Raw genomic sequence first — 25959 nt, forward strand, 5'->3', positions numbered from 1 at the left:
GGTGCAGTAGAATCTCCTTGATGACCTTTTCTCTCCGCGAGTGTCTGCCCTTGCCTGCCGTGGGGCCAGGCCACCCAGGATTGCAGTCCTCGGGCTTTATCCCGTAGGGCGTGTGTGTGCTCTGGTTCCCTGGTCCGGAAGGTGGCCGCGACGGCAGTATCCACACACAGGGTTGGTGTGAGTCCTAAAGGGGTTACGTAAGTGAAAGGAGCTTAGGGAACGTCGTAGGGCTTAGAAATAGGATCCCTGCCGGGAGATGAGCACGGAGAAAATGCGGCGGACTTCCCCACCGGAGTTGTACTTGCTGTCCTGAGTTCTGCTCCCCTTAGGCTTGTTAGAAGAAGGGTGGTGGTGGTGGGGACAGGGGTTGGGCCTTTTCTTTCTTTTCTAGAAAGTGACTTTTACTATTTTTGATTATGGGTTTTGGAACCGGAAAGCGATGTTGTACAACACTGGGAAGACTTCGAAAGAGAAACAGTGGTTGGTTGGTTGTTTTGTTTTCTCCTCCTAGTCTCTATGATGGACTTTGAAGGGCTGTCGTTGGTGTATCTGTCTGGTTTGGTGTCTCTGGAATTAAACGTTTTAATTTTCTTTTCTTTTTTTTTTTAAATTGTGATCCTGTATTCCTTTTCTTTTTTATTATTTTTAAAAAATTGAATTCAGTTTGCCAACATACAGTATAATGCCCAGTGCTCATCTCATCATGTGCCCTCCCTAATGCCCAGCACCTAGTTATCTCATCTCCCAACGCCTTCCCAAATGTTTGTCTTCTTCATCAAAATATGAATACTCATGCAAGTTTGGTTTTATTTATTTATTTATGATACACACACACACACACACACAGAGAGAGAGAGAGAGAGAGAGAGAGAGAGAGAGAGAGGCAGAGACACAGGCAGAGGGAGAAGCAGGCTCCATGCACCGGGAGCCCGACGTGGGATTCGATCCCGGGTCTCCAGGATCGCGCCCTGGGCCAAAGGCAGGCGTCAAACCGCTGGGCCACCCAGGGATCCCCAAGTTTGGTCTTTTTATTCGTTAAACATTCTCCTCCTTTCCGTCCTCCTTTTTTGTATGGCTGTTCTGTTTTGGAAGCTGGTGGCACCTTACACCAGTTCTTTACATGGGAACTTATGAGCCTAGGAGTTCATTAGAGAGGTGGAGGAGGGAATCATGTAAATAATTCCTGTCGGTGGTAAATGCAGTTTAAGAGAATGGGTAAGAATTCTGCGGAAGGAGCTACAGAGAGGAACCATTATTTAGCCTGGAGACAACTTATACAAAATGGAACACTGAAAATTTTCAAATGAAAGTTAAGATGATGATTATATTTTCTGCAGTGTGAATAATCTTGAAATATGTCTGTAACAAGTTGTGGCTTGCTGAAAAGTTTTTTTTTTTTTTTATAAATTAATTTTTATTGGTGTTCAATTTACCAACATACAGAATAACACCCAGTGCTCATCCCGTCAAGTGCCCACCTCAGTGCCCGTCACCCATTCACCCCCACCCCCCGCCCTCCTCCCCCTCCACCACCCCTAGTTCATTTCCCAGAGTTAGAAGTCTTTATGTTCTGTCTCCCTTTCTGATATTTCTCACACATTTCTTCTCCCTTCCCTTATATTCTCTTTCACTATTATTCATATTCCCCAAATGAATGAGAACATACACTGTCCTTCTCCGGTTACTGTGGCCAAGTTCAAAAAGGGTGTTGCCTGAGTTCTGCTCTGGGATTTTGATGGAATCTTGTCTCACATTTAGATCTTTCATCTATTTTGAGTTTATCTTTGTGTATGGTGCAAGAGAGTGGTCCAGTTTCATTATTCTGCATGTGGATGTCCAATTTTCCCGGCACCATCTATTGAAGAGACTGTCTTTCTCCCAGTGGATCGTCTTTCCTCCTTTATCGTATATTAGTTGAGCATAAAGTTCAGGGTCCACTTCTGGGTTCTCTGTTCTGTTCCATTGATCTATGTGTCTGTTTTTGTGCCAGTACCACACTGTCTTGATGAACACAGCTTTGTAGTACAACCTGAAATCTGGCATTGTGATGCCCCCAGATATGGTTTTCTTTTTTAAAATTCCCCTGGCTGTTTGGGGTCTTTTCTGATTCCACACAAATCTTAAAATAATTTGTTCTAAGTCTCTGAAGAAGGAATTTACACGTATAATGCAACCCCTATCAAAATTGCTGAAAAGTTTTTATGCACGATACCATGCGTAGGGGAAAGGGAAAGGTGCTGGTGGTTGTTTTTTAAGCACATGTGCTATTGTTGCCCTCTAGTGGTTCTTCAAATCACTGCTTCCTAAAGATTTTCATCATAGACCTGTACCTGAAGGAAAGCGCAGTTTTCAGTGACAGGAACCCTTCAAACTTCAGCAAAGACTTAGGCATTTTATGTTGCAGCCCCTATGAAGAATTAACAATTTATAAAATCTTTAAGATGACACATGAAGTTCAGCATTCTAATTTTTTAGGGAGTTGTCCAAAGTAAGGAAGGTAAATCATTTAATTTAGAATTTAGATTATTTTTAGATGGCCCAGGAGCTCTTTTGGGACATGAAATGATTTTCATGAGGTTATTAAGTTTTTCTGAAAGAACAAATCATTTAAAGAGGACTGTCAAAGATCTTTCACTTATAATTACAATCTCATTTATATACATATGTGTATAAAAATATATGTAAAAGAATATTTGATTGCTGTTTTATAATTGATTTTGCTTTGTTTCATTTTCATGGGAATTTGAATTAAAATATCTGACCTATATTCCATTTTTTGGTCTTTTTTGTTAAGAAATTATCTACGACATACTAGGTTCATAAGTTACTCGTGGATCCTTAAAATACATTTTTTAAAACCATCTATAAGTGAGTGTCTTGTTTATTTATCCAATCTAAATGTGCCCAATAACAATTAACAGTTTAACTTTAGTTTCTTATGAATCTTAGCATACAAAATGCATTTGTAAAATGCATTTATGTCTCTTAGCAAAATATCACACTCTCTTTAGGCTATGCATACTAATTGGTATTAAATTGTAAGTCACCTACCAGTAGAACTAAAGTAATTTACCTTTCGTTTCAGAATGTTATTGGTCCTTTGGGTCTTATCTATAAAATGTTTCTGGCTTTGCTGTGGATTTAATTTTTTTTCCAGCTGTTCCTTTTTTTTTTTTATAGACTTACTGAAATTAGACAAGTCTTTTTTTTTTTTATAGACTTACTGAAATTAGACAAGTCTTTTTTTTTAAGATTTTATTTATTCATGGGAGACAGAGAGAGAGAGAGAGAGAGAGAGAGAGAGAGAGAGAGGCAGAGACACAGACAGAGGGAGAAGCAGGCTCCATGCAGGGAGCCTGACATGGGACTTGATCTGGGGTCTCCAGGATCAGGCCCTGGGCTGAAGTCTTATTCATATATTTTCAGAATGCCTAATTTTACATATATTTCAAAAAATAATTTTAAGATGGAACTTTCAACTTTGAGACTATGTATGATTAATTAAAAAAATAGTCTAGGATTTTGAATTTTAAGCATATGAATGCTAGTAATCTCTGTCTTAAAAGCTTTATATCGAGTTTGAAAGGATAGCAGAGTTGAGAGCCACTGATCTGAAAATAGATTTTCTCACTGATTATAGCATTTAAAGTAATGGTTTAAGTGGAAACTTAATCCTGTACAGCACTGTAGCAACCAGAAATACTTATCCAGTACAGTACAAAGTCATCACCAAATCCTACTTCCAAGGTAAATCTTTAACCTGATACTTCTCATTGTCTTCACACTTTACTAGGGCTATTATAACTAGTTTTAAAACTAGTTTCCTTCTATTTTATTGCCCACTTGTCGCTAGGGTGATCTTTAAGTCATGGCCCAGGGGCTGTACACCCCCATCAACTCTCTTGTTCCTGGGGCTGTGCTCTTGCCACATTGCCCTTTGAGGGAATCGTGCTTCTCTTCTAGGACATTAACGTTCGCTGCTCCTGTTCATTCAGCTCTCTGCTAATTCTTCACATAGGCCTTCCCTAATTAGTCACTGACCCCCGCTCATGTCCTTTTACTCTGCTCTATTTACTTTTTTATAATTTTTCTATTACTTTATTTTTTTCCTTTTTTAATTGTTCATCTTCCCCATTAGAGTACAAGCTTGGATTCAGACACCCTATCTGTTACTTTCAGGGCTCTGTTTTTGTTTTTTTTTTTTTTTTAAGATTTTATTATTGAAGAGAGAAAGAACATGAGGAGGGGGTAAAAGCAGAGGGAGAGGGAGAAGCAGACTCTCCACTGAGCAGGGAGCCTGACATGGGGCTCGATCCAAGGACCCTGGGATCATGACCTGAGCCGAAGGCAGACACCTAACTGATTGAGCCACCCAGGCACCCTGTTCAGGGCTATTGTTTGCTATTCTGTCCCAAGAATTTGGGACACTATGCTAGCACATAGTAGCACTCAAATATTGGAATGAGTAGAATAATAGCTTGCTTTCCACTAGTTACTTTGTTACTAGTTAACAAAGTACAAACACTACAGTGTTTATTGAGTTAATTGTTGATGGGTCTAATTTGTTTTATGGTTATAAATTAGGTAATGTACATCTATTTAAATACTATTCAGCTCACTTAATATCAAGTATTTGTTGCCTCCTATATGCTCTCGGAAAGGGAGAGCCTTGCACAGAAGTGTGGTCTAGCTAAACAAGACATGGATCTTACTGATTTTTCCCTCCATTAGATTGTAAACTCCACGAGGGCAAACCCTTTGTTTCGTTCAGGGCTGTATCCCCAGTGGGATTTCTGTCATGTAATAAGTAATATATTTTTGAATAGGAGCCTATAAGTGGAGTTCTTTATCTGGGCTGAGGAAGTGACCATTAGACTGAGACCTGTGAATCAGAGGTAACTAAGCTAAGAGAGGAAGGAGCATGTGAGAAGACCCCGGAGGCAGGAAAAATCTCTCTTCAAGATAGATTAAAAGATGGAATTGATAGAAGCTGGTAGTGTTTGGATGAGGGGAGCATTGGGGATGACAGCATTCTGGCTCTGGTGAATGGGGGTGACATTCTCTGCAATGGGGGCATAAGCAGCCTGGTGGAAAAGATGTGGAGAAGGAGGCAAACCGTAAGAGAGACACTGGTAACTCTAGGAAGCAGACCGAGGGTCCCTGGAGGGGAGGTGGGCAGGAGGGATGGGATAACTGGGCGATGGGCATTAAGGAGGGCATGTGGTGTAATGAGCACTGGGTATTGTATGCAACTGATGAATCACTAAATTCCACCCCTGAAACTAATAATGCAGTATATGGTAATTACCTTGAATTTAAGTAGGTAAATAAATAGGAATAAAAGAAAAAAATAGATGTGGAGTTTAGTTTTGATTATGTCAAGTTGGGAATGTATGCAAAGCACCAGGTAGAGATGTCAACTAGGCCATCTAGTCTAGGAGTCAGGACAGAGTCCTGGGGCAGCCTACCGGATAGAGAGGGCGTGATGTGGAGGTGCTAAGGTAGCCTGGGGAGCCAGTGCAGCAGGAGGAAGGGCTGGGGCCCCAGGAGAGCTCTGCTGAAGTAATGCCTGAGCAGCGAGTTAGAGGAGTGGGTAGAGAGATGGAGAGCAGGAAAACCAACATCACCCTGTCCATCTGATGGACAAATAGGAAATAATTTAGTAAGAAGCATTTTTTACAAAAGTTAAATCCAGGAAAACATAAATTACTTAAAATTGCAAAAGAGCTAACTATGTTCATAATTTGGCATCTGAACTTCTAGTTTTTCATATTTAACAACCATGTATATTATAAAACGTAATTATGCATTCCATAGTCCTGTAAGCTGTTTCATGTCCTTTAATATTTAGTGACTGTCTTTCTTATCACTATACATGCTGCCATAGCTTCCAGTTTTGAGGGCTGTTTGGTATTCCAGCAAATCCGTATATCATAGTTCAGTTTAAGAAAAGACCTGTTGGAAAACTTTTCCATTGTTTTTCATATTTTCATCACTGTAAGCATCCTTAGAAATAACTTTAATTGTGACTATATGATGATTTTCTGAGAATAGAGTGCCTGGAAATAGAAGTAGTAAAATAGAAATGCCAGTTTTTACATTTTTTTGCTAATATTGTCAAATTGTTCCCCAGAAGAGTTGTGCTTAATTTACTAAAATTCTGTAGAGATTATTAGTTTTTTTTGAAGAAGCAACTGTTTACAATTAGATTTTTTTAAATCACACATATATTGATGTACGGTTTTACATACAGTCTGTGAATAGTAGTAATGAGGGTTCAAATAAACTGATTTTAGAGAGATTCTATTAGGGCTCAACATTTTTCAATTTCTCATGAACTGATGGGGCTTAGTTTCAGGGTCTAGATGATATCAGTTACCAGGACTTGAGTTGTGGGGATGAGGGAAGAAATTCCAAAATACTTTCCATTAACAATTTTTCCAGATATTAGCATTTGGTTAAACCAGGCACTAAGAGGGGTCCGGGATTGCCATGGGAACTCAATAGGAAATGCTCATCTTCTCACTTTGTTTCATCGGCTCTGTAAACTCTTATTTTTTCGAATTCGTCCTATTTTTGTATTTGATGGGGATGCTCCACTATTGAAGAAACAGACGTTGGTAAGAATCATTTTTTTCTTTCTGCATTCTTAGAGAAACGTAGAATTTTAGTTTTCTCTGTAGAATTTTGGAAGCCAAGACTTATTTTGACATATATCCAGCTTAATTTCAACTTTTTAAAAAATTTATCTTGAACACATCAACATTTTTTTTTTAAACGATTATTTGTGAGACTATATTCTGGGTGTAGTGATAAAATTCAGCTTTTAATAGAATGACTAGATTCTTACATTTGAGAGTTTTCCTTTTAGAATATCTTCTTAGGTGTTTTACGTGTGTTTCAGCTGTGCTGCCGAGTATGATAGTCTGTTGGGGAGATGCCTCCATGAATTTGAGAGTGTGGGTCCTCAGTGTTTAAAGACTAATTGGATTTTATGTGGTTCCAGGTATGACTAATGTGGATTATTGAGGAAGGAAGTTGGCCAGGATGTAAAAGAATGACACTGAGTTTCTTCATTCTGAAAGTAGTTTGAAACAATATTGGAACAAAGTTGTGAGCTTTGGAGTAATTGTGTAACCCCCGCCTCGCCCCCCACTGCCCATGACAGCACCCATTTGAACATAGGACTTTTTATGTGTTGAAAATGCCAGCTCATCACTTCATAATCACACCAGACAGACATTGTCTAATTTAGTGAGGATGTAGGATAAGAATAAGGATCAGTAAATGTTTGGAGACATTTGTTCCCCCAATAAAAGGTCTATCTAGACTTGCATGTTGCAGTTTTAAATTATCCAAGGCACAGTCTATCAGGAACTCCTCGGAAGGATTAGACAGGAAAAAAGAACTCCAGAATTTATCTACTAGTAAACATCTCCCTAATTCCCCAGCCCCATGATAAAGGTTTTAGCTAACACTACTATAGTAATCATTTTGTAATATATAAGTGTACCAAATCAACACATTGTATATCTTAAACTTTCCACAGTGTTATATGTCTGTTATATTTTAATTAAAAAAAAGAAAGAAAGGAAAATAATGTTTTGGTATTTCCTTCTTATATTCCATCATAAGCATGGAGAGTATTCCATTTTTTCCTGCATGGACATTTCTTACAAGATTCTTCTGTACATTTTAGGATTTCCTATGATACAATCTTGAATGTTGAGGGACAGAATGGCATGTTAGTAATGTACTTTTTATTTTTGATTTTTATTTTCTTTGAGAGAAAGCGAGAGGAAGAGCAGGGGGAGGGGCAGAGGCAGAGGGAGAGAGAATCTCAAGCATACTCCCTGCTGAGCATGGTTCTGACACAGAGCTCATTCCCATGACCCAGAGATCATGACTGGAGTCACGAAGTTAGGAGTTGGAAGCTTAACTGGCTGAGCCACCCGGGAGCCCCAAGTAATGTGTTTTTATAAAGATCAGTATCAGATTGGTTTTGGCAATTTTAAAGAATATGTTAATAACCCCTTTTGAGAGACATTTGCTTAATTATATACTAATAAGTTTTAGGCTTCTGGGGGATGTTAAAGGCTATTTAAAAGAAACTGAAAGTAATACTTTCCCAAACACTATATCCTAGCCAGTCTGTTTAGTCGTAGGGAGATGGAGACTGTCTGTCTTTTGCGTAGCAGGAACATACCCACTGATGTGACGGTTGGGAGGAAATACTAAAGCAGTCATAATCTGAAAACTCAGACAAACTAAATCCTATGGAGAAAAGTCACAGAAATGTTTTTAATATACTAACTCCCTGAAACAGTCCTGTGTCCTTTGTTTTCACAGGCTAAGAGAAGGCATAGAAAGGATTTGGCAGCCACCGACTCCAGAAAAACGACAGAGAAGCTTTTGAAAACATTTTTGAAAAGACAGGCTATCAAAACTGCCTTAAAAAGCAAAAGGCAAGAAGCAAATTACATTACTTTTGAAGATTAAGAGCTTTTAGTTTTTGTGTTGGATTCCTGCGGTTCCCTTTCCCTGATTTTAACTTGCAGATCACAGAGAGTGAAATCAGAGGAATAAGTGGGCTATCCGTTGGACCCAGTAACTGGAAGTTGTGAAAATTCTCTGTTTGGTGAAGATCAGCTCTGATATGAGAATGGAAAGCTGTGGTGGTGGTTGTGGGCACTTTATACTTTGATTAGATGCATCTCTGTGCCTGCAGATGAGGCCCTGCCTGAGGTGCCTGGAGCCAGAGCTCCAGTGAGTTTTCCATTCTCCTGAGGGCATGCTTGCTTTAACAGCAGCAGCCAGGGGCAGCCAGGGCTGCAGGGTGAACCTGCTACAGCCCTGTGTTTTCCCCCCCTCTCAGTGCTTATGTCCTCAGTGGGGGCATCTTACTGACTCAACATCCTATTTCCTGTCACCTCTGCTTAAGTCTGTGTGTGCTTTTCAGAGACGAAGCACTCCCCAGTCTTACTCAAGTTCGAAGAGAAGATGACCTCTATGTTTTGCCACCTTTACAGAAGGAAGAGAAAAATAGGTAAATGTTTAACTGTTTAAAACTAGTAATTGTCTATATATTTATGTTTTTATCTACATGATAAGACATGTAGGAATTAATGCATCTGAAAATGCATTCTCAACACCTTTTAGAATGTTTTTCAAAGACTAAGATTTTTAGTTACTAACTTGTCCTTGTGGTTTGGTAGTTTGTGCTGGTTTGTCTCTTCATTCTGCAGACCCTGTGTTAGCCCCGTTCCTGTGTAATTTATGAAGGTGTGGATTTTCATGTTTCCTATCCTTTGTTTACACTTGCCATCTCTGCCTGTTTCTCAGCTCGAGTCATCTTTCTGTCACCACCACGCTACAAGATGACACACAACATCCTTGCTAAATCTAGTAGATACTTCGCAGGTGTCAGCTTACTGTACTTCTCAGCTGCACGTGACGTGGCATTTGTGTCGTCCTGCTATCTGGGCACCTCTCTGGCCACTTTCTCAGGCTCCTCTGTGGACTGTCCCTCTGGGTCGCTGTTCACTATCAGTGGCTTCTGTGGCTGAAGTGCAGGAGGGGGGCCAGGAAGTGTGTCTCTGCCCTCACCTGCCTGCATTCCTTTCTCAGGGGCTCTGGAGACACCAGGTAGCTTTCGGATCAGGCCAGTTCTGTTTATCTAGAGTTCTCTAGAGTTCTCCTATAGATGATCAGGCTGTATAGAACAAGCTCACATTAAGCAAACTCAAAGAATATCAGAATGTTTATATTAACGTATATAACTTAGAGTGAGAAACTAACCAAACGGACCAGAATTCTCTTGTTGGCCGCTCAAGAAGTATGCTCCTCCTCACTTCTTTCTCTGTCTTTGATCTTCCCTTTTTGCTGGAACCCCTACCCACCAAGTTCAATCTCTGCTTTGTGGTATAGAAGCTCTTAAAACCCAAACCTGATAATTTCATTTCAGAGCTTGAAACGCTTCCCAGCTTCTCATTTCTTTAGGATAAAACTTCATCCTCTTAATCACATGCTTCTCCAACCTCACCAGGTCCTCTCTATCATCTCCAGGCAGGCTTTCTTTCCCTTGTTTCCAGATGTTGATAGGATGTAGTGTTGCTGCATGGAACACTTGTCTCCATGAATGTTCCCCAGACTCTACAACTGTACCTTTCTTATTTGTGGCTGAGTCCAAGCAGTGCAATTGCCAGAGATTCCAGAAAACTTTAGGACACCACCCCCTCCCCCCCGCCACCGCCAATCCACATTGGAGTGAGATAATTCCCCTTATTGCAACTTTAGCAACCTGCTCCTCCCTTGTGATGGACATCGTTAGATCGTATTGTGGTTGCTCTCTGGCATGTGTCCCCTCCTGACTGGCTGTGGGAACAATGACAGCACGTATCGTGCCATCTTAGGTACCATTGTAGCTCCTACAACTAGTGGCCCCTTGCTCAGGAAATATTTTTATAAGTTATCATTAAATCATAGATACTATGAATGTATGCTTGACTTTCAGTTCAGAAGAAGAAGATGAAAGAGAATGGCAAGAAAGAATGAGTCAAAAACAAGCATTACAGGTACTTAATGTAATTTTTGAATTCAGAATATATTCTGTTATTTGCAGTGAATGACACGAAAATGAATAATGAGGTAGTATGAATTTATGGAAGTTCCTGGTAAAAAAAAATAGATGCCTTCTTTATTGTGTGTGTGTATATGTGTATGTGCATGTGTTTGTACAAATACACAGGCACCCATACACGTTTTGCCTATTTATATGGCATTTGCCATTATGCGTACGTGGATATCCAAAATAAGCCATCTTTCTTTTACAACCAACAACTAAACAAACAATAAGTATAAATAGTAATACCTACTTGTGTAAAAATAGAGAAAACGTACCACCCATAAATGACTTCAGGTAACATTTTGGTATGTATCAGCCCATTCTCCCACCCCACTCCTTATGGTTGAGCATCTGTGTGTATTTGGGTGTGTGTACATGTTAGGTATACATGCATGCATATATATGTGAATGTATGTCTGTGCCTATGTTCTAGGTATCCGTTGCTGTGTAACTTGGTGGCATGAAAACAGTTGTCACCCTCCTCTCGCCGTTCCGGGTGCTGCTTAGCTCAGCAAGGCAGTCCTCTCTGCGCGTCTCCCGTGTAAATGCAGGCAGTCCGTAGCTGGGGCTGAAGTCCCCTCCAGGGCTTCCTTACATGTCTGGTGGTTGATGCTGGCTGCCCATCCAAACACCTGCCTATGGCTTCTCCGTGTGGCCTGGGCTCGTTCACAGCATGGCACTTTGTTCCAAAGGCAAGCATCCCAAGAACAAGTGGCTGGCAGAGTGCTGTGGCCTTTCCTAGCCAGCTTCGGATGTAGTGCAGCCTCCCTCCTGTGTGCATTCTGTCTGGGAGAAGTTGGTCAGCGAGGCCAGCCCCTATTTAAGGGGAGAGGAATTAGATGAAAGAGTGTCAGAATCTGTGGTCATGTTTTAAAACCATCACCTCACATATTTTAATGAATGACATTTTTACAAATTAATGTACTGTAATAAGACTTTTGAGGTACAAGCCTCAACTTCTGCATTATTAATACAGCAAATGACAGCAGTCATGGTGAGGACCATGAACATTGTGATTAGAAAGACGTGCATTTAGGTATGGACTGTCCTGTGCCTAGCTATGTGTTCTTAGACAATTTAACTTCTCCAAGGCTTTATTTCCCTTTTCTTTTTTTCTTTTTTCTTTTTTTTTTTTTTTTGGTAAAACAAAAATACTAATGATGCCTACCTCGGAGGGCTGATGGGAACAGAAAGGTGCTCCCTTAGTGTGGGGAAAGCACGGGGTGTTCTGAGCTTGACTGGCCCAAGTGCTGGCTGACTTGCATATACACCTATACAACATACCTACATATAGGACAGCAAATTGTATTATTTTATTTTCTTTACGAATGAAGAGTTTTAAATTATTTTTGGTAATTATTTAAAATTTAGAAAAGTTTTTTTACTTTTTTATGTCTGAATTTCTCACTTATCATTTCATTTTTGATTATAGGTTAAGAACAAAACAAAGTTAATCTAATTAAGGGAGTTACAGATATTGTTCAAATCCAAAAGGCCTGCCTTTTGAATCCCTGCCTTATTGCCCTTGTACATGCTGTTCCTGCGACCTGGGATGTCATTGATCAGTCTCGTTGGTGTCTTTCAAGTCCCTGCTTACATGTCATTTTTTAATGAGGTCTTCTTTAACAAATGTTGTCTCTCTTCCTCTTCTCCTAATCTACTCTCGTATCAGATTAACCTGCTTTATTTTCTTGTTCATTTATTTACTTGTTTGGTTATTATATGTCTTTCTCCATGCCTAAGAGTAGGGACCTTATCTGGCATGTTCTGCCCGGTACCCTAGCACCTAGAACAGTGCCTGGCACATTAGGAGTGTCTGGTAAGTATTTTTTTCTTCTTAGTGAATTGAGTGAGTGAATGGATATATTCCCTAATCTACCTGTTCTCTGATACTTGTTGCAGGTTATGTACAACTGTATTTAGTCTGTTGTAGATTTCGTAGAACTATGTCTACAGTAGGTGCAATAAATATCAGGATAAATAGAATTAAGTGAATGAAATGTAAATTTCATAGTTACATTTTACTCTTTACAGGAAGAGTTATTTCATAATCCTCATGCCATAGATATTGAGTCTGAAGACTTTAGCAGCCTGCCTCTTGAAATAAAGCATGAAATCTTGACTGATATGAAAGAATTTACCAAGCGAAGAAGAACCTTATTTGAAGCAATGCCAGAGGTGAAATACACAACAACATATAATGCTTAGAATTAAGAACTTCAGCAAAATTTTTGATTAGAAAAAGCAAATTGATAAGTATTACTTATATAACATCTATGTTCAGTAAACAGCATTTGTGTCTCAGAGATCCACAAAAATATTTGTAATATATATTTGATCCATTATATAATTTGTAACTTTGGACTTATACATATTTCTTCAAAGAAGTCTTTTGACTCTCTACTTAAGACCACGGACACCTGGGTGACTCAGCTGGTTAAGCTTCTGACTCTTGATTTCAGCTCTAGTTATGATCTCAGGGTCAGGGGGATTGAGCCCTGCATTCGGGTCCACACTTAGCATGGGTCTTCCTGAGATTCTTTGTCTCTCACTCCCCTTGCTTGTGCGTGCTCTCTCTCAAATAAATAAGTCTATAAAAAAAATAAAAGCAGCAGGTCTTTCTCCTGCTCTGTGTTCTCATAACACGCTGTAATGTCTCTTTATAGTTTTTAGCATCCAAATGTGCCTGTTTTTCTCACTTCTATATTTCCAGCACCCAGGTCAGTATCTATCACATACTAAGTGCTCAGCATATGCTTGGTGGTTCAGTTCTTAGGTTAGTTCATAAGTTATTTTAACCCTAGAATACTAATAGTAATATAGAACTGAATGACAATGGAAAAGTATGTTCTAACTTGAAATTCCAGGTGTCTCTTCTTTGGCTGCAGGCCTAGAAATGCAATTGGACCTTCATCTTCCTTCTTCCTCTTTCTAGACAATGATAATAGGGAATTCATTGGTAAATTCTTCAACTTAGAGCATCTGCTGATGGCTCTACAGCCACAGAAACCTGGAGCAGTTGGTGTGTGGAGTTGGGGTCAAGCTTATCTCCTGCTCATGCTACACCATTAATTACTACTGCTTTTAGTGGGTGAATGAGTTTTGTTTTCCTTTCTGCTGCTACCACCTATTATTTCTCACATCATTCTTTAACTCACTGTAGGATAGAGTATACATTTGGCAGCAGCATAGTTCCTAATGAATGGATGTAGTGGTTTATTTTCCATAACTTTTTGAACACCTCTTAAATTGATACCAAAAATATGAAAAAGGCAGACAGGTCCTATTTCTTTCCCTATCAGTCCTTTGTTTTTCCATGAATAGTGTGAACACAGGAAAATACTAAGGTGTGGAGAAATGATATGGAAAGGACAGAAGTAAATTTATTTTCATTTCTAGGAGAAAAATCTGGGCTTAGTCTGTTTATCAGCATTTTATTTCTTGAGTGTGAAAGGATCTCTGGCTGGCCTTTGAGAAAATAGAATTTGGGTTATATAAACAACAGTGGTAAGGCATGGGAAGAAGGGAGATGGTCCCTAATGATTTGTTCCCTTTTGTTCTCTTGTTATTTTGTTATCCAGAGCCTGGATCAGTAGATGGTAGGGTAGAGGGTAGTGTTGCTCAGCAGCCCATGGCATCTGTAATTCTGATAGGGAAGGGAGGGTCTGAGTCATCCAGGTTGGACGTTTGTATCTGTACATTGGGCAAATGCAATATTGAGAATAGTAATAATAGTAAGTATTAACATAATAGCAATAGAAGCAGTGTAGGGTTGACAACCTGTTTTTGATCTCACATCTACCCCTTAGTATCCTTATGACTCTAGGGAGGCTACTTGTTTTGTCTCCGCTTTTTCATTTGTAGATGAGATAATGACACAGGTCTCATGGGGTGGCTGAAAATAAAATGGGATTATACGTATAAAACCTCCTAGAAAATGCCTTCCAGAAAATGCTTTATAATGTTATTTATTATCATAAATTATTTATTAGAGATAGAACCTACACAAGAGGGCATGAGTAAAGGTGGGGCAGAGGGAGAGAATCCTCAAACAGACTCCCCCCCAACCCTAAGCGCAGGCCTGTCTAAATGTCACAGCTCATGAGATCATGACCTGAGCCAAAACCAAAAGTTAGATGCTCAACTGACTGAGCCACCCAGGGGCCCCAGTTTACTTGCATATTTAGCTGCATTCCAGAAGGTTGTCTATTTATTAAGCCGTAATCAAAATGTCATGGTGCTTGGCATGCATTATGTGCTCAATAAATACTTTTTGAGTAAATGATTAAATCATTAACAGTATCCATGATTTCTTTTGCCTGAATCTTTTTGTTTTAAAGATTATATTTTAATAAGGTAGTTATAGTTTTTTCCTAGTATTCAGATTTTACTTTTAAAATAGGAAAATGTATGAGACGCCTGGGTGGCTCAGTGGTTAAGCGTCTGCCTTCGGCTCAGGGCGTGATCCTGAAGTCCTGGGATCGAGTCCCACATTGGGCTTCCTGCATGGAACCTGCTTCTCCCTCTGCCTATGTCTCTGCCTCTCTCTTTCTCTGTGTCTCTCATGAATAAATAAATAAAATCTTTTAAAAAAATATGAAAATGTCATCAGTGGAAAAAATCAATTACTCTTTGTCTCCTGGTGGGGAAAAGAAAGGAAATGGAATAATATCTGTTTTTAATACAAAAAAATAATTTTATTTATTTTTATTTTAGGAGTCTAATGACTTTTCACAGTATCAGCTCAAAGGCTTGCTTAAAAAAAACTATCTAAATCAACACATAGAAAATGTCCAAAAGGAAATGAATCAGCAACAGTCAGGACAAATCCAAAGGCAATATGAAGATGAAGGGGGCTTTTTGAAGGAGGTAGAGTCAAGGAGAGTGGTCTCTGAAGACACGTCGCATTACATCTTGATAAGAGGTATTGGGTAGCATCATTTACCTGATGGTTAAAAACCAAAAATATGTTGTGTCTCTGAATTCTAGGAACTACCACCATACTTGTGTAATAATAAATATATGTAGCCCTTAATGGATTACCTACTATTGTACTAACCTACTCTTTTTATTATGTATTTAAAATTTATTTATTTATTTACTCCCACTATAATTCACATATAGTGTTATATTAGTTTCAGGTGTACAATATCATGATTCAACAATTCTGTACATTACTCAGTGGCCCTGTACAAACCTCTTTAAAATTAAAAAACAAATTAACTATTAGTGCTGTTTTTTAATTTAATTTTAATTCAGTTTGCCACCATATAGTATAATACCCAGTGGTCATCACATCACGTGCCCTCCTTAATGCCTGTCACCCAATTACCCTATCTCTTATTGCTATTTATTTATTTTTAATTTATTCATGCAGAGAGAGAGGCAGAGACATAGGCAGAGGGAAAAGCAGGTTCCCCGCAGGGTGTCCAATGCGGGACTCGATCATAGAACCCTGGGATCATGCCCTGAGCAGAAGACAGATGCTCAACTACGGAGCCACCCAGGCGTTCCTCTTTTAGTGCTATTTAAATGAAAATTTATAACTTCATTTATGAGAACCAGTATTCTTTTATTGATCTTACTAGGAGTATATTATCTCACTGTAAAACTACATAATGAAAAGTTTTAATTTTTCTTAAGGTATTCAATCTAAGAAAGTTGCAGAGGATTCAAAGCCTCTGCCTTCTTCCAGTGAAATGCACAGCAGGTCTTTTGACATGAAGTCATCTTCATGTGAGGAACTGAAGCCGGAGAAAGAACCTGCTGCTACCCCTCCTTCTCCAAGAACTTCCCTGGCAATGCAGGCTGCTATGCTGGGAAGCGACTCGGAAGAGGAGTGGGAGAGTGAGAAGCACAAGCGATCTGATGCAAAGAATGCACCTGTGTCACCACTTACTGTATTAGCTATTCAGAAAGTTCTTGACGATGATGAAGACATGGAAGCACATGCTGGAAATGATGTGCAGACAGGAGGGTCAGGAGTGAAAAAGTTGCTTGAGAACAGTTGCTGTGAAGAAACTGTTGAAGATCTTAAAGAGGGAGATGGTGAGGGAATGCTCTTGCCAACAGGACCCCATCTACCTCTTATGAACTCTGCACATGAAACCAGCTCTGACACTGGCAAGAGGCTGGCAGACCCAGCTCATTTGTCACATCCTGTCTTCTGTCCAGGAAGTGTTCTAAAAGAAGAAATGTCACTTATGCATTTGGTGAGTGAGGCCTTTCAGAAAAGCGATGAGTCTATTGTTAAGGGTAGAAAAGACCCAGTTCCTTCAGAAAGCACAATGGTGATGCCCAGTGATGCACCTGGACTCCAGAGTGGGAGAGAACTGAAACCAACTCCTGCGATGAGTTCAAGTTCTGTGTCAAGGAATGAAACATACACCAAAGAGCCTGAGCTACAAGAGCTTTGTCCATCGGGCAGCAAATATGATTCCTCTGTTCTTTCAAGTGATGATGAAACAGAATGTGAAAAAAATTGTGATTCTGAAATAATTGGCACTCTCCATTTGCAAGAAACGAGTAATACACAAAGTGTCCCTTTGGAGGCGATGAGTAACTTAGAAGATGCAGTATCCTTTAATGGTAAAGAGCCTGAGAATTGCCTGAAAACCATCCAAGAACATGAGACAGTGGAATCCGCAGACCAGGACTTAATTTCAGTTCCTAAGTCCATGGAGCCAATGGAAATGGACTCTGAAGAAAGTGAATCTGATGGTAAGTGCATTTGCGCTTCAGAGATACTGAACTGTAAGTTTCACTTCTACAGGAGCCACAGAGAGATTCTGTGGTTTAGTCTGTTAACCACTAGTTACCACTTTGTTCAGATAATGAACTAGGAGCTCAGAAAGGTGAAACGACTTTCCCAAGGACACACAGCTGATTCTTTTTTTTTTTTTTTTTTTAAAGGAGGGAGTAGCCTGGTTGGAAAAGGTAAAAGTGAGTCTTTTAACTTTATGTTTTGAAATAATTACAAAATTTTCTTTTAAAGATTTTATTTATTTATATGAGAAAGAGAGTACAAGCAGGGGGAGGAGCAAAGGGAGAGGGAAAAACCCTGATGTGGGGCTAAGTCTCATGACCCCAGGATCATGACCTGAGCCAAAGACAGATACTTAACCGAGTCACCCGGGTGCCTCTGAAATAATTAAACTTAATACATTTAAAAGAATGTTACAAAACTTTCTGGTTCCTTCATCCAGTACCTGAATGGCTAGCACTTTACCATGTTTGCTTTATTCTATCCCTGTCTTTTTATATGTATTTATATACATATACATGCTTACTATATATTTATATCTGTACAGACTTCTATATGGTCGATCCTCATTCACAGATTTCTTATTTGCAAAATTGGCTACTTATAAAAATTGATTTGTAACCCCAGAATCAATACGCAGCAGTAGTATCTTTGTGGTCATTCATGGACCTGAGTAAAGTGTCTAGAAATTTGAATTGCCATACCACTCCCAGCTGCAGTTGCACAAGGTGTCAATGTTTCAGCTGTCTCACAGAGGTGACCAGAAGGTAAACATGGGAGAGAGCAGTGCAGTGCAGACCGAGGAGCTCTGGCGTGAGCTAGTTGGATGGGGTTTGAATCCCAATTCTGGCACCTGTTAGTGGGTCAGCCTCAGGCAAGTTTCTACACTCCAAAACCTCATTTTCTCTTTTGTAAGATAAAGAAATTATAGAGTTTACCAAGATTTAGGATTTGTGATTATAAATATATTTACTCGATGAACAGTAACATATTCATGGATTCATTGTTCACAGTGACTATATAGAACATACTGCTGTGAATTACAAGAATTGACTGTACACACACACAAGCTAACTTTTTTCCTGGTATCTGCTGAGCTTCTCCATTCTAAAGTTACTGTTTCCTCTTTGTAATTAGTATTTTATGGAAAGGAATTTTTAAAAAAGGTTTTATTTATTTTTCATGAGTGACACAGAGACAGAGGCAGAGACATAGGCAGAGGGAGAAGCAGGCTCCTCGCAGGGAGCCCAATGTGGGATTTGATCCCAGGACCCTGGGATCATGACCTGAGCTGAAGGCAGATGCTCAACTACTGAGCCACTCAGGTGCCTCTAAAGGAAAGGAATTTTTGAGGCTATGTAAATATGCTGTTCCTGAAAAAAAGCTTTGCCCACTTATTTTAGCATTTATTGATAACTTTTGCCTAAATAAATGATTACTACAATAGTTGCCAAATGGCAGTTTCCTAGTTCCATCGTTCTGTACGTATTTTTCATTTTACATCCTTTTATAAGGAAGATCTCCCCCTCTTCCTCACTTACTGTGTTTTTATATCAGTGTGGACTCAAGAATTTCTACTTTATTTAGTGACTTATGATGCTATCATACTTTATTGTTGGAATTGTCCTGGCTTTGGCCAGTAGGGGCCCCCTTCAGGCTGGCTTCTGTGAGTTTGGACAATTCCCCCGCATATTTTGAGGATTTTTTTTTAACTTTCTGATCAAGATATTACAGATTTATCCTATACTCGCCCTGCCCTGTCCCTAGATTCAGCCAATTCACCAGAGAACCGTAGTTCCCTATAATAGAGCATGATGTTTAGAAACCAAGATCTGGATCCTGAGTGTATTCACTGTTACTGGAGTGTCATTGCTTCAGGCCCTTTCAGGGCAGAGCAGGGAAGTATATTTATGTATACATATGCAAACATGCACACACACCCATCTGTATTTCTCTACAAATAAATATATATTTTCATATATAAAAATTTATAAGTTCATAGTGATACCTGCAGTCCAATCCAACATCTGATTTCATTTTAGCCTCCAGTTTTGTTACAATTTCTCTTTTTAACAGTGAGAAACCTTACTCCGTTATCCTTAATATATTGATTTATTACTTATTCCCTCTTGATTTGTATCCAACTCCTGGTCCCATTGATGTCTTCTTGGCCCCAGCCCCCATTCTGGGATCTCCAGCCCACTCTGTCCTGTTTGCATCCTGAAATCCAGCCTCCTCCACCTGAATAAAAAGAAGGGAATCATTTTTCCTTAAGGAGAAGACACAAGAGAAGAGAAGAGGAAAGGAAGATGGAAGAGAAGGGCTGTTTCTCCTGAGTACTTATTTGGGATTCTTTCCACTAAGTCTCAGCTTTATTCTTTGCTGTGTTCATAGTGAAATAGCATGACAACATATTTAACAACCTACATGATTGTTTACATCCTCTGATCCCTCTCCTTTTTGAACTCTGAAACAATATTAGTTAACTTAGCATATTTGTATAAAGCTTATATGCAAATCTTTTTCTCATTTTAAAAGCAGTGTGTTTATCTAATGGAAAAAGGCTTATTTTGAAGTTACAGGCATTTGTTATTAAATTTATTTAATAGTAATATGCTACCCTTATGTGTTTTCTAGTAAATCCAAGTCTTTTCAGGGTAAAACGTTTTTCACTATACATTGGGAATGCTTTTGATGATCTCAGGATAATTTTAAGTTTCACCTGTAAATAAAGGGACCTTTTTGTTTTGGTATAGGAAGTTTCATCGAAGTACAGAGTATAACTAGTAATTATGAAGTTCCAGCAGAGTTACACGAAGCTCCCAAATCTCCTTCTGGACAAAGTGAAGAACTGATAGGAGCTGAGAAGGAAGACGCCATGGATGACTCTGAGGGCCTCCTAAAACAGAACTCTGGAAGTGAGGCTTTGGATAGTGAGCCACATGAAGAAGCTGGAAAAGATGCAGACAATTCACTCAATGAATGGCAAGATATTAATTTGGTAATAATATGACATTGAGTTTTCACTTATTGCTAAGAAAGAGCCAAGTTAAATCGCTTTTGAACTTTAAGAAGTTACTGGATCAACGTTTATTAGCTATTTGCATGCTTTTTTCTTCTTAAATAACAATTTATTTTTTCATAGTTCTAGGGATTGGGAAATCTAAGATCAAGGCACAGGCTAATTTGGTTCCTAGTGAGAGCTGTCTGGCTTGCAGATGGATGTCTTCTTGCCACATCCTCATGTGGTAGGGGCAGGGGGTTGGGGGAAGGGGAGAGAGTAGGAAGGGAGGGAAGGAGATACCTTTCTTTTATAAGGCTACAGTCCTATCAGATTAGGGCCCCACCCTTATGACTTCTTTGAACCTTAATTATCTCCTAACGAACTATCTCCAGATGCAATCACATTTGGGCTTAGGGCTTTAACATATGAATTTTGGGGGAACACAGTTCATTCCACAGCAAGGACCACATTTTAGAATCAGCTTGTAATACCTAAAAACATAAAATACATATAAAGCTTTCAACATATGTGAGAGATCTGTATTTCAAAACTACAAAACACTGATAATAGAAATCAGGGAAAACCTAAATAGATGTGGTTTTGGATGGGAAGACCCAGTATTATTAAGATATTTCTTCTCGGGATCCCTGGGTGGCGCAGCGGTTTGGCGCCTGCCTTTGGCCCAGGGCACGATCCTGGAGACCCAGGATCGAATCCCACATCGGGCTCCTGGTGCATGGAGCCTGCTTCTCCCTCTGCCTGTGTCTCTGCCTCTCTCTCTCTCTCTCTCTCTCTCTCTGTGTGTGTGTGTAACTATCATAAATAAATAAAAAAAAAATTTAAAAAAAAAAAGATATTTCTTCTCAAGCTGATCCATAGATTAATGAATTCTAGTAAAAACCCAGTGATGGATATTAATAAGCTGATTCTAAAATTGACATGGAAAAGCAAAGAAACTAGAATAGTCAAAACAATTTTGAAAAAAAAAATTTGGAGGACTTACACACTACCTGATATCAAGATTTACCATTAAGCTACAGTAATCAGGAGAGTATGATATTGGCCAAGGGATAGATACATAGATCAGTAGAACAAAATAGAGTTCTACAACAGAACCAAACAATGGTAATGAACAGTTTGCCCCTGGCAAAGAGACAAATAGATCAATACAACATAATAGAAAGTACAGAACTGGATCCACGCTTATATGGAGAACAAATTTTCAGCAATGCTACAGAGGAGTTGGATGGAGAAAGGAGAGTGCTAGAAAAAAACCAACTTTGGTGTCTTGTATGATATAACAAAATTAACTCAAAACACATCACAAATTGTCGTTTTACAGTAACTCTTGAAATGAGGCAATGCGAATCTGAGTCTTCCAACTTTGTTTTTTTCAAAGTTGTTTGTGCATTTCCAAATGAATTTTAGAATTAGCTTCTCAATATGTGTGAAAAATGCCTACGGTTTGGATGAAATTGCATTGAATATACTGATCAATATGGAGAGAATTAACATCTTAGCAATACTATTTTCTGATCTGTGAAAATAGGATATATCTTGATTTATTCAGGTCTTTTAAAATTTTTTCAGCAATGTTTTGCAGTTTTCAGTGTACAGATCTTGCATATCCTTTTTTCAGATTTATCTCCAAGTATTTCATGTTTTTGAGGTTATAATAATTGACATTTTATTTCTCATAGTTTGTAACTTTTAGTATAATTCACAGAATTATACAGCCATCACAATTTTAGAACATTTTCACCACCCCAAAAAGAAGCCCTGTACCCAATTAGCAGTCCCTTCCTGTCCCTTCTCCATCTGGGACCACTCATCTACTTTATGGACTTGTCCTTTCTTGACATATTACATAAATGGGATCCTATAGCTTGTGGCCTTTTGTTTCTGGCTCCTTTCACTTAGCAGAATGTTTTCGAGGTCTATCCATGTTGTAGCATGTGTGAGTAATTATTTCTTTTTATTGCCAAATGGTATTCCATTGTACGGATGTGTACCACATTTTCTTCATCATTTGATGTACATTTGGGCTGTTGATACTTTTTGGCTATTATGAATAATGCTGCTTTTAACATTCATGTACAAGTTTTTGTGGGGACCTAGGTTTTTATTTATCTTTGGTGTACACTTAGGAATAGAACTGCTGGGTCACAGGGGAGCTATGTTAACCTTTTTGAGGCCCTGTCAAACTGTTTTCCAAAGTCTGCACCATTTCCACTAACCGTGTATGAGGGTTCCATTTTTTCCACATTCTACTTACTAACATCTGTCCTTTTTATTACAGTCGCCCTAGTGGGTGGGAAGTGGTATCTCACTCTGGTTTTTTTTTTTTTTTTTTTTTTTTAAGATTTTATTTATTTGAGAGAGAGAGAGAGAGAGAGAGAGAGAGATTGAGCAAGGGGAGGGGCAGAGAGAGAGAGAGAAGCAGGCCCCTGGCTGAGCAGGGAGCCCCAGATGAGGCTTGATTCCAGGACCCCAGGATCACGACCTGAGCTGAAGGCAGACTTTTAACTGACTGAGCCACCCAGATGCCCCTCACTCTGTGTTTTTTAAATTCAATTTGTTTAAACCCAAAACTCAACAATTTACCCATTATCTCCCCCTCTCCAGTAACCACCAGTTTATGCTTTGTATCGACGAACTTCTTAAAAATTTTTAATTAAAAAGTTTTTTTAGATTCTACCTGTAGGAGTGATTGTATGGTATTTGTCTTTCTCTGACTTTTTTTTATTAGCACAATGCCCTTGAGGTCCATCCATGTTGTCACAAAAGGCTAGATTTCATTTTTTTTTTTTTATGGCTGAATAGTATTTTCATTGTATATATGTATACCATAGTTTTCTTCCTTTTTTTTTTTTTTTAAGATTTATTTTTCAGTAATCTCTACATCCAATGTGGGGCTTAAAGCCACAGCCCTGAGATCAAGAGTTGTGTGCTGTACTGAATAAGCCAGCCTGGCGCCCCTCTCCAGTTTCTCTTCGTGCAATTTCTATTTGCATGCATTGTGTTCTTGCTGATGGCTCCTCTTTCGAGTAGGTTGCTGTCTGGAGATGGCCTCCACATCTGTGTGAGTTAGTGAGGAAACTCTAAAGATATCACAGACTTCCTCAGAAATCCAAGTGGGAAAGCTTGCTTGGTAATTTAGTCAGATGAAATGCAGGCTTTTTGTAACAAATGAGCTTAATTGGATCATTAATATAATTATCTACAGATGAAATTATTTTGTAGGAGGAACTGGAGACTCTGGAGAACGACCTGTTAGCACAGCAGCATTCATTGAAAGCGCAACAGCAGCAGCAAGAACGAACGGCTGCTACTGTGACGGGGCAGATGTTCCTAGAAAGCCAGGTGGGTGTACAACCCGGGGTTCCTTTAGCAATACCTACTGCTGTTGTCACTTAATCGAATTCCCCGAGGGAATGCCTTAAATAAAATGTGTATGCACTGCTCCCATCTCTGGTCAAGGCCAGGTCCTGCATTTCACAGGGGTCATGGCGTGTCTCTGGCTCTCTAGGAACTTCTTCGCCTCTTTGGCATTCCCTACATCGAGGCTCCCATGGAAGCAGAGGCTCAGTGTGCCATCCTGGACCTGACTGATCAAACTTCTGGGACAATCACTGATGATAGTGATATTTGGCTGTTTGGAGCACGGCATGTCTATAAAAACTTTTTTAATAAAAACAAGTTTGTAGAATATTACCAGTACGTGGACTTTCACAATCAACTTGGTAAGACTTCAGAGTATGATTATTTTTTGAGATTTACCTTTAGAAATTGTATTATGAATTTTTTCCTTTCCAAGGAACTAATTTGATGTTATTAATTAAAAAAGGTAGGTCTACACAAGTTTCCATATAAGTGATCATTTGCTTCTATAGAGGAATAGGATTTTTAAATTAAAATTAAGAAATTAAAACCCTGGGATCCCTGGATGGCTCAGCGGTTTAGTGTCTGCCTTTGGCCCAGGGCACGATCCTGGAGTCCCGGGATCGAGTCCCACATCGGGCTCCCGGCATGGAGCCTGCTTCTCCCTCCTCCTGTGTCTCTGCCTCTCTCTCTCTAGAGAGAGAGAGAGAGAGAGAGAGAGATATCAGGATATATATATATATATGTCTATCATGAATAAATAAATAAATAAATCTTAAAAAAAAAAAAGAAATGAAAACCCTAGTCATGTTTAGGCATTTTCTGCAGTTTCAACTACCTGACCGGCTTAGATTTTGACTGGTTCCCTGAGATCTCTGAAGTAAACCAGACGTGGTAGAGAGGGGAGGCAGGTGGAGTCACTCCTGCTGGAGTCATTAACTTCATGACCCCGTGCTGGTGCTTCTGGCAGTGATTCTTCACTTTCCCATTCATCTAACAAATATATATCAAGTAATTCCTGTATGCCAGCTCTTGTTCATGGCAGTGGGGGAAACAGTGGAGAATACAAGGCTAGGAGGAGAAACAGAAAATAAACATAAATCATAATTTGACATAATTACCATGTAGAAAAATAAAACTGTAGAAGAGATTAGGGTGACCTATAGTCACAGGAAGTGCATGTGCTATTGTATATAGAGTTGTGGTCAGGAAAGGCTTTATTAATAGGTAACTTTTGGGCTAGGGCCTAAAAAGAGGTAGTGTTGTACATACCTTAGGGATGAGCATGTTGGAAAAAGGGCTTAGATACTGCAGAGGCCCAGAGGCAGAATCTTGTTTGGTGTGTTGTAATAAAAATTTTAAAGATATTAAATGATTTTTACTTTTATAGGATTAGACCGGAACAAATTAATAAATTTGGCCTATTTGCTTGGAAGTGATTATACAGAAGGAATACCAACTGTTGGTTGTGTTACAGCCATGGAAATTCTGAATGAATTCCCTGGACATGGCCTGGAACCTCTCCTAAAATTCTCGTAAGTTCTTTCTTAATTTCTTTAATTCAAATGTTTATGTAAATATCCAATTTAGAGCACCTGAGTGGCGCAATTGGTTAAGTGTCCGACTCTTGGTTTTAGCTTAGTCATGGTTTCCGGATTGTGGGATCAAGCCCACATTGGGCTCTGTGTTCTGTGCTCGGCATGGAGTTTGTTTTGAGATTTTCTCCCTTTGCTTCTCCCCTCCCTGCACACACACGTGCATTCTCTTGCACTCTCTCTCGCTTTCTCTCAAATAAATAAATCTCTAAAAAAATATCCAATTTAACAAATAGAACTATTATTTACATCATGAACTGCCACAAATCACTGGAACTGATTGGGTTACCAAATTTGTTTTCCCTTTTCTAGACTTAAGTGAAAGCAGAGATAATTTTTAAAGAGACACAAGGCTTATCTTGGTTTAAGGTTACATAGCCAGGCCTGAGGGATTTCACAGGCAAGTAGAAATCCCTATTTCGTTCATTCACATACTTATTGAGTAGCTGCTATGTGTCAGACACCTGCTAGGCTCGGGTAGGAAAGTTGATTAAGCTATAGGCTGCGCTCTCAAGGAGCTCCACACTGTTGCGGAGACAGAAGCGAACACATCCCTGTACCTCCATGTGTTAAGTGTCCTGAAAGAGGGGGC

The 25959-nt window shown here is 39.2% G+C and overlaps 1 protein-coding gene across 2 annotated transcripts in view; it reads left to right on the plus strand.

The window, feature by feature from the left end:
• Positions 1-25959, plus strand: part of ERCC5 (ERCC excision repair 5, endonuclease) — a 33815-nt gene that overhangs the window by 510 nt on the left and 7346 nt on the right. For both annotated transcript variants that reach the window (XM_055335608.1, XM_055335607.1), the window contains exons 2-12: positions 6445-6620; positions 8350-8465; positions 8960-9046; positions 10514-10574; positions 12659-12802; positions 15341-15548; positions 16268-17344; positions 20144-20388; positions 23635-23754; positions 23921-24134; positions 25163-25307. In XM_055335608.1, the coding sequence (XP_055191583.1) occupies positions 6445-6620; positions 8350-8465; positions 8960-9046; positions 10514-10574; positions 12659-12802; positions 15341-15548; positions 16268-17344; positions 20144-20388; positions 23635-23754; positions 23921-24134; positions 25163-25307 (2593 nt within the window). The remainder of the gene's footprint in view (positions 1-6444; positions 6621-8349; positions 8466-8959; positions 9047-10513; positions 10575-12658; positions 12803-15340; positions 15549-16267; positions 17345-20143; positions 20389-23634; positions 23755-23920; positions 24135-25162; positions 25308-25959) is intronic.

This window comes from Nyctereutes procyonoides, unplaced genomic scaffold (assembly GCF_905146905.1).
Source record: "Nyctereutes procyonoides isolate TBG_1078 unplaced genomic scaffold, NYPRO_anot_genome, whole genome shotgun sequence".
Lineage (NCBI taxonomy): Eukaryota > Metazoa > Chordata > Mammalia > Carnivora > Canidae > Nyctereutes > Nyctereutes procyonoides.